The sequence below is a fragment of the Salmo trutta genome, unplaced genomic scaffold, assembly GCF_901001165.1.
Source record: "Salmo trutta unplaced genomic scaffold, fSalTru1.1, whole genome shotgun sequence".
Classification (NCBI taxonomy): Eukaryota; Metazoa; Chordata; class Actinopteri; order Salmoniformes; family Salmonidae; genus Salmo; species Salmo trutta.
In genome coordinates, this window is record NW_021822992.1 from 2,183,971 (window position 1) to 2,201,050 (window position 17,080).

General features: G+C 42.0%; 2 protein-coding genes across 7 annotated transcripts in view; one reads left to right on the plus strand and one right to left on the minus strand.

Annotated features, from left to right (window-relative positions):
* The first annotated feature begins 564 nt into the window (after positions 1–564).
* The window catches only part of zgc:110410 (LFG_like domain-containing protein), a 345,300-nt gene continuing 328,784 nt past the window's right edge, over positions 565–17,080 (plus strand). Inside the window, exons 1-10 of one of the 4 annotated variants that reach the window (XM_029747010.1) lie at positions 575–654; positions 1,062–1,631; positions 2,699–2,777; positions 3,074–3,127; positions 4,009–4,099; positions 4,210–4,247; positions 5,549–5,636; positions 7,854–7,943; positions 8,326–8,425; positions 8,606–8,742. In XM_029747010.1, the coding sequence (XP_029602870.1) occupies positions 1,100–1,631; positions 2,699–2,777; positions 3,074–3,127; positions 4,009–4,099; positions 4,210–4,247; positions 5,549–5,636; positions 7,854–7,943; positions 8,326–8,421 (1,068 nt within the window). In that variant the 5' untranslated portion in view covers positions 575–654; positions 1,062–1,099 and the 3' untranslated portion in view covers positions 8,422–8,425; positions 8,606–8,742. Of the gene's footprint in view, positions 655–1,061; positions 1,632–2,698; positions 2,778–3,073; positions 3,128–4,008; positions 4,100–4,209; positions 4,248–5,548; positions 5,637–7,853; positions 7,944–8,255; positions 8,304–8,325; positions 8,426–8,605; positions 9,173–17,080 lie in introns of those variants that run through there. The other 3 variants (XM_029747009.1, XM_029747008.1, XM_029747007.1) reach the window with 3 other exon arrangements.
* Positions 14,424–17,080, minus strand: part of LOC115187928 (ankyrin repeat and IBR domain-containing protein 1) — a 56,729-nt gene continuing 54,072 nt past the window's right edge. For 2 of the 3 annotated variants that reach the window (XM_029746996.1, XM_029746997.1), the window contains exons 19-20: positions 16,293–16,339; positions 14,424–15,946 (exon numbers count right to left, since the gene is read on the minus strand). In XM_029746996.1, coding sequence (XP_029602856.1) covers positions 15,002–15,946; positions 16,293–16,339 — 992 coding nt within the window. In that variant the 3' untranslated portion in view covers positions 14,424–15,001. The remainder of the gene's footprint in view (positions 15,947–16,292; positions 16,340–17,080) is intronic. The other variant, XM_029746998.1, reaches the window with a different exon arrangement.

Consider the following 17,080-nt stretch of genomic DNA (forward strand, 5'->3'; position numbering starts at 1 on the left):
ATATATAAAGAGATTATATATATATATATATATATATATATATATATATATATATATATATATATAAATATTTACGTTTGGTCTTGGGCCTGTTTTAGAAGAAACACCAAAAGGGATTCACACTTTGATAAAGGTTTGTTGAGTTTCTTTTTGATACTGAATGTAATGTCCTCTTCACATGAATGAATTATCAGCCTGGTCTCACAGACTAGACGTAACATATTTATCGTAAATCCGGTGACACTCAAATTAGCGTGATATGTTACGTATGGTACTGTTACATAAGACTGAAGGTTACTTAAGGCAGAACCTAAAGGACGGTGGTTGTTCGGGGTGGATTGGTGGGCGTATAACAAATCATAGGTGGCGTATTCAAATCGCCTCACGGACAATTTTAGCATTTTTGCAACTACTTAGCATCTTAGCTAACCCTTTAACCCTAACCTTTCCTAACGCTGAAAGCAAAGTCCTGTCTCTGGAGAAACCATGGTTACGTCCCAAATGGTAACTTCTTCCCTGTGTAGTAGTGCACCACATAGGGATTAGGTGAATTAGGTCTCCATTTAGGATGCAAGCCAACTGATTACAGGTAGACTTTGCCCTGGAGGGACTGTTACAGGAAGAGAACGACCGGAGCCCTGTGTAAGAGGTAAGGTGAGTAGATCTGAGGGTAGAATTATAAGACAATCAATGTGTTTATTAAATTATTTGTTACGCCAACTGCTGTTGTATATTACATGTATGATGTATGTCAGTAACTGACTTGCCTGGTTTAAATAAAGGTTCCTTATCAACAACGGTGGGTTATTCCACAATGACAGGGGAAAATTTACAGTTGGATTTTACCTAAATGATTTACAAATATAATTGTATTTTTTAGATGAAATAGGAATATATTTTATATCTTTGTAGTTCATAATTCTGCTACGATTGCTAGTGCTTTTCTCTCCATTTCACGGATCATTCAACAGGATCTTGTGTCTATCAGGACAGTGAAAGGAAGAGGAAGGTTTATTGCCAGTTAATGACGCAGGTATATTTCTCTGTGTGTGAACGATTAGGACTTATTACCTGACAGACATCTTTTTGGAGGGTAAACATGGATCAATCGAAAAGAAGCAGTGAAGCCCAACCTCCATCGCCCTACTCTCAGGACTATGGTCAACAGAACACCTATGGTCAACAGAACACCTATGGCCAACAGAACACCTATGGTCAACAGAACACCGATGGTCAACAGAACACCTATGGCCAACAGAACACCTATGGTCAACAGAACACCGATGGCCAACAGAACCCCTATGGCCAACAGAACACCTATGGTCAACAGAACACCGATGGCCAACAGAACACCTATGGCCAACAGAACACCTATGGTCAACAGAACACCGATGGTCAACAGAACACCTATGGTCAACAGAACACCTATGGTCAACAGAACTACAGTTCTCCCCACTATGGTCTGAACGTTGGTCCTGGCAACATAGCGGTGGTCTCTCCAGCGGGTCAGTATGACGACATGGGTCAGGGTCTTCCCGAGGACCAGCAACAACAATGGGCTCCACTACCACCTGACTATTCCACCGGGCTGGAGGACACCGGCTGCTTTGATGATCAAGCTATAAGAAGAGGTTAGTCAGTGCCTACGTCTGAAATGGTACCCTGTTTGCTATGTAGTGCACTACTTTTGACCAGCGCCCATAGGGTTCTGTTGAAAAGTAGTGCACTACATAGGGAATAGGGGGCCATTTGAGACTCGGACACAGGGGTTTTTTGGGGGTTGGTGTCTTTGTATCATGATGATCTGGAGCCGCATCAATCCTCTCCGAGTAAGAGTGCTGATTTAGGATCAGTTTTCCCTTTAAGATCATAATTAATACGATTGTGTGGACAGGGGAAACCTGATCCTAGATCAGCAACCCTACTGCTTGATACACACGGCCCCTGACGCCATTGAATAAACAAGCGTTGTGGTGAAAGCAGCCTTACTGCTGTGTTCTGTCTTATTGCCCTGAAGTTAACTAGTGGGCCCACGGTAAACACCTGGTTACAGTTAAGGGATTTGTTTCCACAGGCTTTATAAAGAAGGTGTACCTGACTCAGTGGGCCCACGGTAAACACCTGGTTACAGTTAAGGGATTTGTTTCCACAGGCTTTATAAAGAAGGTGTACCTGACTCAGTGGGCCCATTGTAAACACCTGGTTACAGTTAAGGGATTTGTTTCCACCGACTTTATAAAGAAGGTGTACCTGACTCAGTGGGCCCATTGTAAACACCTGGTTACAGTTAAGGGATTTGTTTCCACAGGCTTTATAAAGAAGGTATACCTGACTCAGTGGGCCCATTGTAAACACCTGGTTACAGTTAAGGGATTTGTTTCCACAGGCTTTATAAAGAAGGTGTACCTGACTCAGTGGGCCCATTGTAAACACCTGGTTACAGTTAAGGGATTTGTTTCCACAGGCTTTATAAAGAAGGTGTACCTGACTCAGTGGGCCCATTGTAAACACCTGGTTACAGTTAAGGGATTTGTTTCCACAGGCTTTATAAAGAAGGTATACCTGACTCAGTGGGCCCATTGTAAACACCTGGTTACAGTTAAGGGATTTGTTTCCACAGGCTTTATAAAGAAGGTATACCTGACTCAGTGGGCCCATTGTAAACACCTGGTTACAGTTAAGGGATTTGTTTCCACAGGCTTTATAAAGAAGGTGTACCTGACTCTGATGATTCAGCTTCTAGTCACCTTTGGGATCATCTGCGCCTTTCTGTATTGGTGAGGCACTTTAAGTGTTACCCAACATTAAAACTTCAACACTTTGTTACTTAACATTAACATGTTTAACACTACAACACTTTAAGTGTTACCCAACATTAAAACTTTAACACCTAAACCACTTCAACACTTTAAGACTTCAACACTTTAAGTTGTCCAACACTTTGAAGTGTTGAAAGCAGTTCCTGTTAGATTCAATGTTACATTTTTTGTTTAACTCCACAATACCACAGCTTTATAATGTACCTACAAGAAGTGTATAAAACAAAGAGATGAGTTGTCTTCTGTAATCGTAGGGAGGCTCTGAGGGTCTGGTCTATGAACACCTACTGGTTTTCTTTTTGCATGATGTAAGTAATGCCACGACATCCACTGAATTCTACAGAGAGTCCCGGGCCAGTATTCAGAAACCTTCTCACAGCAGGAGTGCTGACCTAGGATCTGATTGGTCTTTTAGATCATGAATGTGGAATATTCTAATCAAGTGAGAGAGAACTTTGTAATTTCTTCAAACAAATCATCTTTATTCGATATCGATTGATTATTGTAATAATGAGGCTGGTCGGCCCAACACCGTTGAGTATTGGGCCGAGTATCCTAACCTTTACACAAATGAAGAGTTCTTTATACAACTGACACTAAGAATGCTTAGTCATGGTTGGTTCAACCCCTCCCATGCAGACCAAGGAGCATCATAATCCACTCTGGGTTCATCCGGTCGTTATCTGCACAGGGTTGTTGTCATAACCCCACCCTGGCTTAGTTTCCCAGATGCAAGGATGATTTTGAGATAATGAGGGATTGTTCTACTAAGCTATCTCTAGTAAAACACATTCTTGTCTAGGTAATGCAGTTTTTAACTCATTTGTCAGCTCAAGCCATCGATAGTGACTATACGCCCAGATTAGCTGCAGGAAGCTAGAGTGGAGACCATAAAAACAGAGACACTAGCAGGACAGAAATGTCTTACTACTACTTAAATATTAATGGTTAACAATTCATATCAAATAATTCAGGTAAATACGTAAATTGTCTCTCACAGTCATAGTGAATGCCATGACATGGACATTGGACCTGATGCCAAATCAGCACTCCGACTCTGAGTCACTTTATGAATACAGGCCCTGATATCTAAACAGTGGACAAATTAACCCCACATGAAGACCTTGATATTAAGCTCTGTGATTGTACTATATTGTATTGATATATTGTACTGTTGTTTCCTGAACAGGGCAGTGGTGCTTGTCATCATCATTGCCTTGTCCTGTTGTGTCAATATACGTCGGAAGGTCCCGTTCAATTTCCTAGCCTTGGGACTGTTTGTAAGTATCAATTCCAAAAAGGCATCAATTAAATGAAAACACGTTAGTTGTATTGTCTGACCTTTGTGTTATTTTTCTGTGTTATTTTTCTGTGTTATTTTTCTGTGTAGACCATTGCAGAAGGTCTACTGCTGGGCTCTATGACTGTGTGAGTACTGTATGCCTCTGGAGTGACCCTGATGTACTTGACCTCTGCTGGATAGACTAAATCCTTTACAAACCAGCATGTCAGTCATGCACACGCGGGTTTGCAGTATGAGTTTATTTCTAAACTATTCCTCCATGGAGGTTTGTAATATACATTTATGTCTAATCCATTCCTCCATGGGAGGTTTGCAGTATAAATGTATGTCTAAACCATTCCTCCATGGGAGGTTTGCAGTATAAAAGTTTCCTCCAAAGGAAACCCGACTCTAATATATCCAGTGATATTTCAGTGTAGGGTTGATAAACTCTGACTCTAATCTATCCAGTGACATTTCAGTGTAGGGTTGATAAACTCTGACTCTAATAAATCCAGTGATATTTCAGTGTAGGGTTGATAAACTCTGACTCTAATAGATCCAGTGATATTTCAGTGTAGGGTTGATAAACTCTGACTCTAATCTATGCAGTGATATTTCAGTGTAGGGTTGATAAACTCTGACTCTAATAAATCCAGTGATATTTCAGTGTAGGTTTGATAAACTCTGACTCGAACAGATCCAGTGATATTTCAGTGTAGGGTTGATAAACTCTGACTCTAATAGATACAGTGATTTTTCAGTGTAGGGTTGATAAACTCTGACTCTAATAAATCCAGTGATATTTCAGTGTAGGGTTGATAAACTCTGACTCTAACAGATCCAGTGATATTTCAGTGTAGGGTTGATAAACTCTGACTCTAATCTATCCAGTGATATTTCAGTGTAGGGTTGATAAGCCCTGACTCTAATAGATCCAGTGATATTTCAGTGTAGGGTTGATAAACTCTGACTCTAATCTATCCAGTGATATTTCAGTGTAGGGTTGATAAACTCTGACTCTAACAGATCCAGTGATATTTCAGTGTAGGGTTGATAAACTCTGACTCTAATAGATCCAGTGATATTTCAGTGTAGGGTTGATAAACTCTGACTCTAATAAATCCAGTGATATTTCAGTGTAGGGTTGATAAACTCTGACTCTAACAGATCCAGTGATATTTCAGTGTAGGGTTGATAAACTCTGACTCTAACAGATCCAGTGATATTTCAGTATAGGGTTGATAAACTCCAGTAACTTTCCCAAAATGTGGAAGTTTTCCAGAAATCGTGGTTGGAGAATTCCTGCTTTCCTTCTTATTCCCTCCCAATTCCGGGGGTATCGTCCAACCAGGATTTCTGTAAAAGCCTCGGGAATTTGGGGGAAAGTTACAGAACTGTTGCAACCCTATTTCAGTGAAAGATGAGAGTTTGGTTTGTGTTGCAGGTTCTATGAGGCGGAAGCTGTTATGTGGGCTGTGGGTGCCACAGCACTGGTCTCCCTGGCCCTGAGTGTCTTCGCCATGCAGTCCAGAGTACGTCCTCTCCCTTAGATATAGAAAGATGGCACACCTGAAATCCTTGTAATGAACGTGTTCTGTGAAAGCATGGGCAGCGCCATTGTGGCTATCTCCATTTTAAAGTAGTCCATTTCCTCTCCTTCAACTTGTGAGTGTACTGGTAATCTATGAAGAAACAATAACACACTGCATACCACCATCTACTGTGCTGCAGTGTGTACAGTCTGATCAGGTATAAAGTCAGGTTGGTGATTTACTGCCACCTAGAGTGTGTACAGTCTGATCAGGTATAAAGTCAGGTTGGTGATTTACTGCCACCTAGAGTGTGTACAGTCTGATCAGGTATAAAGTCAGGTTGGTGATTTACTGCCACCTAGAGTGTGTACAGTCTGAACAGGTATAAAGTCAGGTTGGTGATTTACTGCCACCTAGAGTGTGTACAGTCTGATCAGGTATAAAGCCAGGTTGGTGATTTACTGATTTACTGCAGTTATGGAATGTTTGCTGAGGAGTTTAAATCATTGGCTGACCCCTCCTGATGACCTGAATGGAATTCAAATTACTACTTCAAAATGGGGAGAATCTCAATAGCATTTCCTTGATTCGCCACGTCCTCTCTCCTCACCTCCTTCTCAAAACCTATTGGATGACAAGGTCAAAGGTCTCTCCTTCTCAAAACCCATTGGATGAAAAGGTCAGAAGGGAGGGAGCTCTGACCTTTTCATCCAATGGGTTTTGAGAAGGAGGTGAGGAGACAGGACATGAGAATTCAAGGATATGGAATTATTGCTCATTTTTCCCATCAGAGGGGTGTTTCCGTCAAACTGACTTGTTTTAGGGAAAAAGGCAGTGTGTGATGAGGTATGGCCCATAAAAAAACACTATTGCGGCAAAGTTCCCATGTACCGGACAAAACAATCTAAGTTAAATGGGTTTCCATGCATTTTCAACTCTACCGATGGTTTTGTCACAAAAACATTTGCAATAATATAGCAAACTAGCCCAAGCTGGTTTTGACGCATGCTTTAGACAGTTTGTGCTTTAGAAAGTTCATGCTTTCATGCTTCAGAGCTGCCCCGGGTCAACTGTAAGTGCTGTGAAGTGGAAACTTCTAGGAGCAACAACGGCTCAGCCGCGAAGTGGTAGGCCACACAAACTCACAGAACGGGACCGCCGAGTGCTGAAGCGCGTAAAAATCATCTGTCCTCGGTGGCAACACTCACTACCGAGTTCCAAACTGCCTCTGGAAGCAACGTCAGCACAATAACTGTTCATTGGGAGCTTCATGAAATGGGTTTCCATGGCCGAGCAGCCGCACACAAGCCTAAGATCACCATGCGTAATGCCAAGCGTGGTGGTGTGGTGGAGTGGTGTAAAGCTCACCGCCATTGGACTCTGGAGCAGTGGAAACACGTTCTCTGGAGTAATGAATCACGCTTCACCATCTGGCAGTCTGACAGAGTAATCTGGGTTTGGAGGATGCCAGGAGAACGCTACCTTGCCCCAATGCATAGTGCCAACTGTATAGTTTGGTTGAGGAGGAATAATGGTCTAGGGCTGTTTTTCATGGTTCGGGCTTAACGCTACAGCATACAATGAAATTCTAGATGATTCTGTGCTTCCAACTTTGTGGCAAAAGTTTGGGGAAGGCCCTTTCCTGTTTCAGCATGACAATGCTCAAGTGCACAAAGTGAGGTCCATACAGAAATGGTTTGTCGAGATCAGTGTGGAAGAACTTGACTGGCCTGCACAGAGCCCTGACCTCAACTCCATTGAACACCTTTGGGATGAATTGAAACGCCGACTGCGAGCCAGGCCTAATCGCCCAACATCAGTACCCGACTTCACTAATGCTCTTGTGGCTGAATGGAAGCAAGTCCCCGTAGCAATGTTCCACCATCTAGTGGAAAGCCTTCCCAGAAGAGAGGAGGCTGTTATAGCAGCAAAGGGGGGTGGGGGGGGGGGGCGAACTCCATATTAATGACTTCCCAGAAGAGTGGAGGCTGTTATAGCAGCAAAGGGGGGAAACCAACTCATACCAACTCAACACATATTAATGCCCATGATCTTTAAATGAGATGTTAGACGAGCAGGTGTCCACATACTTTTGGTCACATAGTGTATCTTAGTTAATTAAATGCACTGACTAAGTGGCTCTGATTAAGAGCGTCTGCTAAATGACTAAAATGTAGCTTTCAAGCAGTCTACCATCTTCCCTCATTTCTGTTATAGTGGGACTTCACCTTAATCAGTGGGGGCTTGTGGGTGTTCTGTTGGACTCTCATATCCTTTGCATTGTTGTGTGGAATCATGCGATCCCAGGTAAGTCAACAGTCATTTCACAGGTATACCAGTATGTACAAAATATTTCAAAAGAGGCAATCTGCTGTTTAATAAACAGTAGCAATGCCATCCCCGCCACTATTTTGGTAAACAGCTGAAGAATGGGTCTGGACAAATGTAACCACTCTCAAATTCATAGGCTATGGATGCATTGACTGGCCCGAAAATGGATGTACCCATCGCAGATTGCCCCTTTAAATTGTGTATTGTAAATGGAGATTGAAGAACATTGACCATGTTTCAGTTTTAGTTTTACACTTGTTCAGAAACTAACTTAGTTTTAATCCATAGTACCTGTACATTGTGTATGCTTGCCTGGGAACCTTGCTATTTTCATTGGTAAGTAACCTTCTTCCTCCAGCTATTCCATTCATTGGCTAGGGTGGTTGAGAAAGCTGTCCTTTTCAAGGACACCTTCATACCACCAAGCAATACACGTTCGCTGGCATCTCTATAAAAATGTATGTAGTCCTTTATACACAATCTTTAAGAAGCTTTGGAATGGTCACCCATGCGGGGTTTTTAAAATGAAAAAGATGTGTATGATTCATTCTGTAAACAGTCAGAAACAACCTACACGGTAATATATTATTTAGCAATATAACAAACTGATTTGTGTATATGTGTGTATATGTCTCCAGTACCTGGTGATGGACACCCAGCTCATACTGGGTGGGAAACACAAATACAGCATTTCACCAGAGGAGTACGTCTTCGCTGCTCTCAACCTGTACCTGGACATTATCGGTCTGTTCACCATGCTACTGGCACTCATTGGACTCAGCCGTTAACGTAATACGTTGTTTTACGTCAGATAGCGCAACAAGCCACCTGCCCTGATGTAGTGGAGGGACGAGCGTGGAGTAGGAATTAGGATAATGCCTTTAATAAATCAAATCAAATGTATTGGTCACATATACCTATTTAGAAGATGTTATTGCGAGTGTAGCGAAATGCTTGTGTTCCTAGCTCCAACAGTAGATCGGCATCAACGATTCAGCCAAAGAAAAGCACTTCCATGTTTCGTATTCTTTGATGTATAAATTACCATATTGACATTACATGTTATGCAACTTAATACCTTCAGAAAGTATTCACACTTTTTCCACATTTTGTTGTGTTACATTCTGAATTTAAATTTGAATTGTAATTTTATGTCACTGGCCTACACACAATACCCCATAATGTCAAAAGTGGAATTGTGTTTTTAGAAATGTTTACTAATTAAAATAAAAATGAAACGCAACATTTAAAAAAGGTATTGTCTGATATTATTCATCCTAATCAGACAGGTTTTTTACATGGACGATACATTGGAGATAAAATAAGACAAGTACTGGAAACAATAAAACACTGAAAAATCTGGGAAGCCAGGCCTGGTATTTATAGCTGACTTTGAAAAGGCTTATGATAAAGTACAACTGGAGTTTATATATATAAGTGCCTGGAATATTTCAATTTAGGAGAATCTCTTATATAATGGGTTAAAGTTATGTATAGTAACCCTAGGTGTATAATAGTAAATATTGGCTACTTCTTAGAAAGTATTCAACTGTCAAGAGGAGAAAAAAGAGACGAAAAAAAACAAGGTTGTTCACTATCGGCATATCTTTTTATTATGGCCATCAAAATCAGATCCAACAATAATATCAAGGGGCTAGAAATCCAGGGCTTAAAAACAAAGGTGTCATTGTATGCTAATGATTCATGATTTCTTTTAAATCCACAATTTGGATCCCTCCACAGCCTCATGAAGTTGTTTGCAATTTCAGTTTAATCCACCAGAAAAGACAACAAATATTACAACAAATATTATGATTAAATTCAGTTATACTAATTGATTTAAAAAATATATATTTAAGGAAATACATTTTTAAAAACCGTATAATCTTTGTAAATTACATCATAAATAGGAATGGTGGAGTTATGTCACACACGCAGCTAACAACAATATATGGAAATGTCTGCTCTACCCAAAATTACAACCAACTAATTGCAGCATTATCGCAAAAATGGAAGAGGCAAGTGGAAGGGGGTAAAGGCAAGAAACTTGTCTGTCAGCCCTGCATTAAAGACCAAAATTGGTTCAAGAAAATTGTGACGAATAAAAAAATTATACCAGTTTAATTTAAGGACCAAAACATTGACAGCTGTGCCATTTACAATGCATTCGGAAAGTATTCAGACCTTTTGACTTTTTCCACATTTTGTTACGTTACATCTTTAGGATAAAGATAAATGGAATAGAGTTAAGCGCAGGCAAAATCCAAGAGGAAAACCTGGTTCAGTCTGCTTTCCACCAGACACTGGGAGACATATTTACCTTTCAGCAGGGGAATAACCTAAAACACAAGGCCAAATCTACACAGGAGTTGTTTACCATGACGACATGTAATGTTCCCGAGAGGACTAGTTACAGTTTTGACTTAAATCAGCTTGAAAATCTATGGCAAGAATTGAAAATGGCTGTCTTGCCATTCCAGGTGTTCAAATCAAATCAAATTTATTTATATAGCCCTTCGTATATCAGCTGAAATCTCAAAGTGCTGTACAGAAACCCAGCCTAAAACCCCAAACAGCAAGCAATGCATGTGAAAGAAGCACGGTGGCTAGGAAAAACTCCCTAGGAAAAACTCCCTAGAAAGGCCAAAAACCTAGGAAGAAACCTAGAGAGGAACCAGGCTATGAGGGGTGGCCAGTCCTCTTCTGGCTGTGCCGGGTGGATATTATAACAGAACATGGTCAAGATGTTAAAATGTTCATAAATGACCAGCATGGTCAAATAATAATAATCATTGTAGTTGTCGAGGGTGCAACAAGCACGTCCGGTGAACAGGTCAGGGTCCCGTAGCCGCAGGCAGAACAGTTGAAACTGGAGCAGCAGCATGGCCAGGTGGACTGGGGACAGCAAGGAGTCATCATGCCTTCAAAGCTCTTAGAGACTAAGAGACAATATATGCTTTATCCGAAAATGTGGTCGGTGGCGCCTTATGGATGGTGTGATGCAATTGCAGAGTCTCCGGAGGCACGCAGAGGCCAAATTGAGGTCCGTACCGCATCATCGCCGTGTGTCTCTCAAATTTTGTAACAATGCAGAGGGCTCCAAATAGCTCCACATTGACGTGATTAGCAGACGTCGAATTGACCATTTTATTTTGAATGTTTTATAATAAAAAATAACAATCTCAGAAGTAAAACTCCATAGAAAGAACTGGTTAAGATTGATATAGATTTTTATGTTTTTGTATTGAAAGAAAATACATTCCACCCCAGTAGTAAAACTCCATGTTTATTGGCCACACATCAAAACAGTATGTTTTTCATTTAAAAGAGGGAATGTAGAAAGTATAGACTATGAAAGTCCAAATACTATTTTCAAGGATTAGTTACTTTATAATAAAAATGTAACAGCTTACAACATGTTTGCCTTTTAAATATATTTTTTGAAGTAAAATGCCAAGAAAGTCCAAATTCAATATAATTTTCTGTTTTACTCATTTCATGCACAGCATACTGTTACATCAAGGACAACTCAACCAATTTACATGACTGAAGTCCCACAAGTTCACCAGCTCCGTGTACGGCACTCACAGCAATACGTTTCTTCAGCAGTTGTTTCAATAGTCACTTTACAATTAATTCAATAGAAATCACACTAGTTTTGGCTAAAAGATCAATTAATTCAATACAAATCACACTAGTTTGGCTAAAGATCAATTCCAAAATGTGAAACTTTGAAATATCAATATCATTTATATTTCACTAATAATTTATAGACAACAAATCAATACATCTTATTTTTTCAAAATGAATTATTCATTATATCTTGATATTTATTTTCAATCGTAATAAGACACTTTAAATTTAAATAAATACATCTGTTTTTTTCCCCCCCCACTGTCCTGCATTGTGTTTTCTGATCCAGGATACACTTTACAAATACCTTTCCAAAGTCAACACTCGTCATAAACTTGTAGTTCAGTTATCGACCCACAGATATGTCTGTCCATCCAAGAACAACCCCCTATAGCCCATCCACAACAAAATAACTAACAAACCAGTAAAACAGTGTTGAATATCATCAGGTCAAATCAGAGTTATTAATTAATAAATGCATTATATAAAAACACTCTGGAAACAATCTGATATCACACTAAAGAGAAGCTCCAATTATAAAAATGTCTTTAACAAAAAGTATCCGGTTTGAACACGTGTTATTGTTGTGAGTGGAATTTCTATAAACATGTGTTTGTAGTTTGTACACTACATGACCAAAAGTATGTGGACACCTGCCCGTCCAACATCTCATTCCAAAAAACATGGGTATTAATATGGAGTTGGTCCCCCCCCCCCCCTTTGCTGCTATAACAGTCTCCACTCTTCTAGGAAGGCTTTCCACTAGATGTTGGAACAATGCTGAGGGGACTTTCTTCCATTCAGCCACAAGAGCATTAGTGAGGTTGGGCACTGATGTTGGGCGATTAGGCCTGGCTCGCAGTCGGCGTTCCAATTCATCCCAAAGGTGTTCGATGGAGTTGAGGTCAGGGCTCTGTGCAGGCCAGTCAAGTTCTTCCACACTGATCTCAACAAACCGTTTCTGTATGGACCTCACTTTGTGAACGGGGAAATGTTGCCACAAAGTTGGAAGCACAGAATCATCTAGAATGTCGTCGTATGCTGTAGCGTTAAGATTTCCCTTCACTGGAACTAAGGGGCCCGAACCATGAAAACAGTCCCAGGCCATTATTCCTCCTCCACCAAACTTTACAGTTGGCACTATGCATTCAGGCAGGTAGCGTTCTCCTGGCATCCTCCAAACCCAGATTCCTCCGTCAGACTGCCAGATGGTGAAGTGTGATTCATCACTCCAGAGAACGTGTTTCCACTGCTCCAGAGTCCAATGGTGGTGATCTTTACACCACTCCAGCCAACGCTTGGCATTGCGCATGGTGATTTTAGGCTTGTGTGCGGCTGCTCGGCCACGGAAACCCATTTCATGAAGCTCCCAACGAACAGTTCTTGTGCTGACGTTGCTTCCAGAGGCAGTTTGGAACTCGGTAGTGAGTGTTGCAACCGAGGACAGACAATTTTTACGCGCCAAGCGCTTCAGCACTCGGTGGTCCCATTCTGTGAGCTTATGTGGCCTACCACTTAGCGGCTGAGCCGTTGTTGCTCCTAGACGTTTCCACTTCACAATAAAAGCACTTACAGTTGACCAGGGCAGCTTTAACAGGGCAGAAATTTGACAAACTGACTTGTTGGAAAGGTGGCATCCTATGACGGTGCCACGAACATCAATGAGCTCTTCAGTAAGGCCATTCTACTGCCAATGTTTGTCTATGGAGTTTGCATTGCTTTGTGCTCGATTTTATACACCTGTCAGCAACAGATGTGGCTGAAATAGCCGAATCCACTAATTTGAAAGGGTGTCCACATACTTTTGTATATATAGCGTAGCTACACACCATTACTTACTGTAAGACCTCAGGAAAATGTGGCAATACATTTTAAAAGATTGACATAAAAGGCACTGTAATGAATTGCGTAGAGAACCGTTTTTACGACCCGCTGAACCCATCTACTGTAGTTGCTGAGTCCCATCAAGGCTTAAACTTTCATAATAGGTTTATATATATATATAGCTTTATAATGGGCTGGTTTCCTCATTAGGCCTAAACCTAGTTCTGGACTAGAAAGCAGGGAGAATCTCCATTGAAAGTGATGTTTAGTCCAGGACCAAAGGGTAAGTCTGAGAAAGAAGCCCTAAAATAGTTCAGAATGAACCAGTGACATCGTTATTAGGTATAAAACACTAAGAACGTATCCGATTACAATTCTTCTCTAACTACTGTTATTTTCCTATTGGAGTGAACAGCAGCAGATTGTTCCTCTCTATTGTCCCTTCAGGGCTACTAGCCTTGTCCATCTTCATGAATACTTGACATCAGGCTGTCAGTCAGACAGTCTTCTAATGGGTTCAGTACAACAACATGGAATAGATCTGAGCAGGCACAATTCGTTTTGGAGTCCACTTGGTGATTACAAAACTGTGCTTTTGTTAGCCAGTGTTTGACACTTAACAACTTAGCGATACATTAGGCAGATCTGGACGGGACTGAGAGCAGGTTTTTCTGCTCAGTCAGACTGTACACTGTTATATTGGGATAATAACACTACTAGAAGCAGGTAGCACAGCATTGCTCTCCTGTACAGCTGATTACAGCCTCCCTCACAACTATCCTGTACAGCCTCCCTCAGAACTCTCCTGTACAGCTGATTACAGCCTCCCTCAGAACTCTCCTGTACAGCTGATTACAGACTCCCTCAGAACTCTCCTGTGCAGCTGATTACAGCCTCCCTCAGAACCAAGTCCAAACACAATACAGTATACTTCAGCGGAAAACACTTAAGAATATTAATCATCAATATCAAAAAAAATACTAGATCAAAAACTCCTGCAAAGTGTATTCACTATAATAATGCACTATAATCCCCTCATGTTGTAATCTAAAACAGATCATCTGAAAGAAGCAACTTGTTCATCATTTTATCAGCAAATATCCATTGTGGGTAATATAATACCAATAACACTCATTCAAACATCTTCCATCCCGCTTTTCAGGAATCCACCCAGTCCTCCGTCCGTCGTTCCCCCGGGAGGGCATCTCATGCCAGTATAGACCAGCTATCAAGTGTTTGATGTGTTCTTGTAAACACTGGAAAGAGAAATACACTCCCATCATAATATATCTCCTCCTGCACTACAATCAAGTCAGGATTAAATTCCCCCAACACCATCGCTGGCTACTGTCCCCTCTCAGTCAGGATTGGTCCTCTCTCTCTCTGCATGTCAGTGGTTTGACCCCTCTGAAGGCTTCTGTCTTCCATCAGACCAGGAGAGTTTGCTCCTCCCACTCAGATGTTTCCTCCAATCAGAGTCATAACAGGTGGATTTGCTCCACCAACTCGGGAATTTTCCTCCAATCACAAATCAGACCAGGTGCATCTTCTCCTTCCCACTTAGATTTTTCCACCAATCAGACCAGGTGTATCTGCTCCTCCCATTCTGAAGAGCTGGTGCTAGGCAAAAGGTCAGAGGTCACAGAGTCACACATGGGCGTGTCTACGTGAACGACGTTACCCCCAGCGAGCCTCTCCCCGGCCCTGTCCCCTGTCCCGGTAGTCACCATGCAGGACGGGGCCATGACCTCTGACCCCACCGTAAGGTCTAGATGGGTGGGTCTCTCCCTCTCAGCCTCCTTCTCCTCCAGACCCTGGGAAAGGAAAGGGAAACAGTCCCCATCTTCCCCCAGCTCGCCCTCACCTTTCTGGGGCTTGGCACGGGGCTGGTGGAGGTCAGCTTGGACCTCCTCCTCCTCCACGGAGGCTGTGTTGGCCGTGGTCTGTGCTGCCGTGTTGAAGTCTGTGTCCGAGGAGGTGGTGGTGGTGGTGGAGGAAGGGATGAGGGTGATGCTCTGAGGATTCATATCATGGAACCAGGCCATGATGTTGCCCAGCAGGTTGGTGTTGGGGTGTGAGGGGTCCTGGAGCCCTGTTGATGTGGTGGTAGTGGAGTCCGTAGTATCACTGGAGGACGAGAACAGAGCCTCACCTGAAGAAGGCTCCCTGAACGTGTTGAGATTGTGATTGCTGTAGTGCTGCTGGGATGGGTGGTGGTGTAAGGCATAGACCCCTGGAACACCTTCATACAGGCGCTGGCTGCTGATGGTCCCCATGTTGCCTAGTCTCATGACACGATCCTCCAGCTCCAGGAGTTCTGAGCTGCTGATGGCTCCCCGGGGCCCCACCTCCACCCCCTGGGGCTCCGCGTCCAATCTGGACGGGAGGGAGGTGCCGATGGCCCCCAGGGACGCCTCATTGGACAAGAACTCTGGAGTGTCCCCGGCCATCGCCAACCCAGACTCTTGGAGTGACAGCTGGATAGCCAATAGGATGTTGGGATCGTCCTCATCCAATGAGCCCTGTTTAACACATAAACAGAACGAATGGGGGAAAGTACGCATGTCATGTGGAAAGGGACGAAGGCCTTGTAGAATACAAAATATTTCATCTGTTTAAGATTTTTGGTGCTGTTTATATGTCTTGTAAGGTGATGTTATGATGCAAGATATATTTCTGTGAAGACAGACGGTAAAGACATTTTTTATAAAAAGTAAGAAATAAAACCATTTTATATCGGAAAGTCTGAACTTCACATTGGCACACAACAACGTCATTTTTTTTGTCTGTCGAATAAACTATCTGTCTTATATTTAATAAGAGGTAAAGACGAATACACAGACGACATGAAAAACACACTGAACTCACCATGGGGGGACCTCGTCTTCTCCCACCTCCCATTTCCTGTGTGTCTGCTTTATGAAGAAAGAAAAAACCCCACAGTCAGTCAGTCAACGTTACAGAACAATCACACTGACAAACTCACAGCTCAAACTATTCAAGGTCTTCCCAGCGAAGGAAAAGCTACAGATTATTCCTTTTGTAACTTTTTCCCAGGATCGAAGCCATTCGTGTAGTGAAAACACTGACCCCATGGGGGGGGGGGGGGGGGGCAGAAACACATCAGCCTTTTAGGAAACGTGTAGGAATCATCCATTCATAGCTGGATATCCTATAGTAATACCAGGTAGACAGATACCTGAAAACAAATCCAGTCATAGCTGGATATCCTATAGAAATACCAGGTAGACAGATACCTGGAAACACATCCAGTCATAGCTGGATATCCTATAGAAATACCAGGTAGACAGATACCTGGAAACACATCCAGTCATAGCTGGATATCCTATAGTAATACCAGGTAGACAGATACCTGGATATCCTATAGTAATACCAGGTAGACAGATACCTGGAAACACATCCAGTCATAGCTGGATATCCTATAGTAATAATACCAGGTAGACAGATACCTGGATATCCTATAGTAATACCAGGTAGACAGATACCTGGAAACACATCCAATCATAGCTGGATATCCTATAGTAATACCAGGTAGACAGATACCTGGATATCCTATAGTAATACCAGGTAGACAGATACCTGGAAACACATCCAGTCATAGCTGGATATCCTATAGAAATACCAGGTAGACAGAT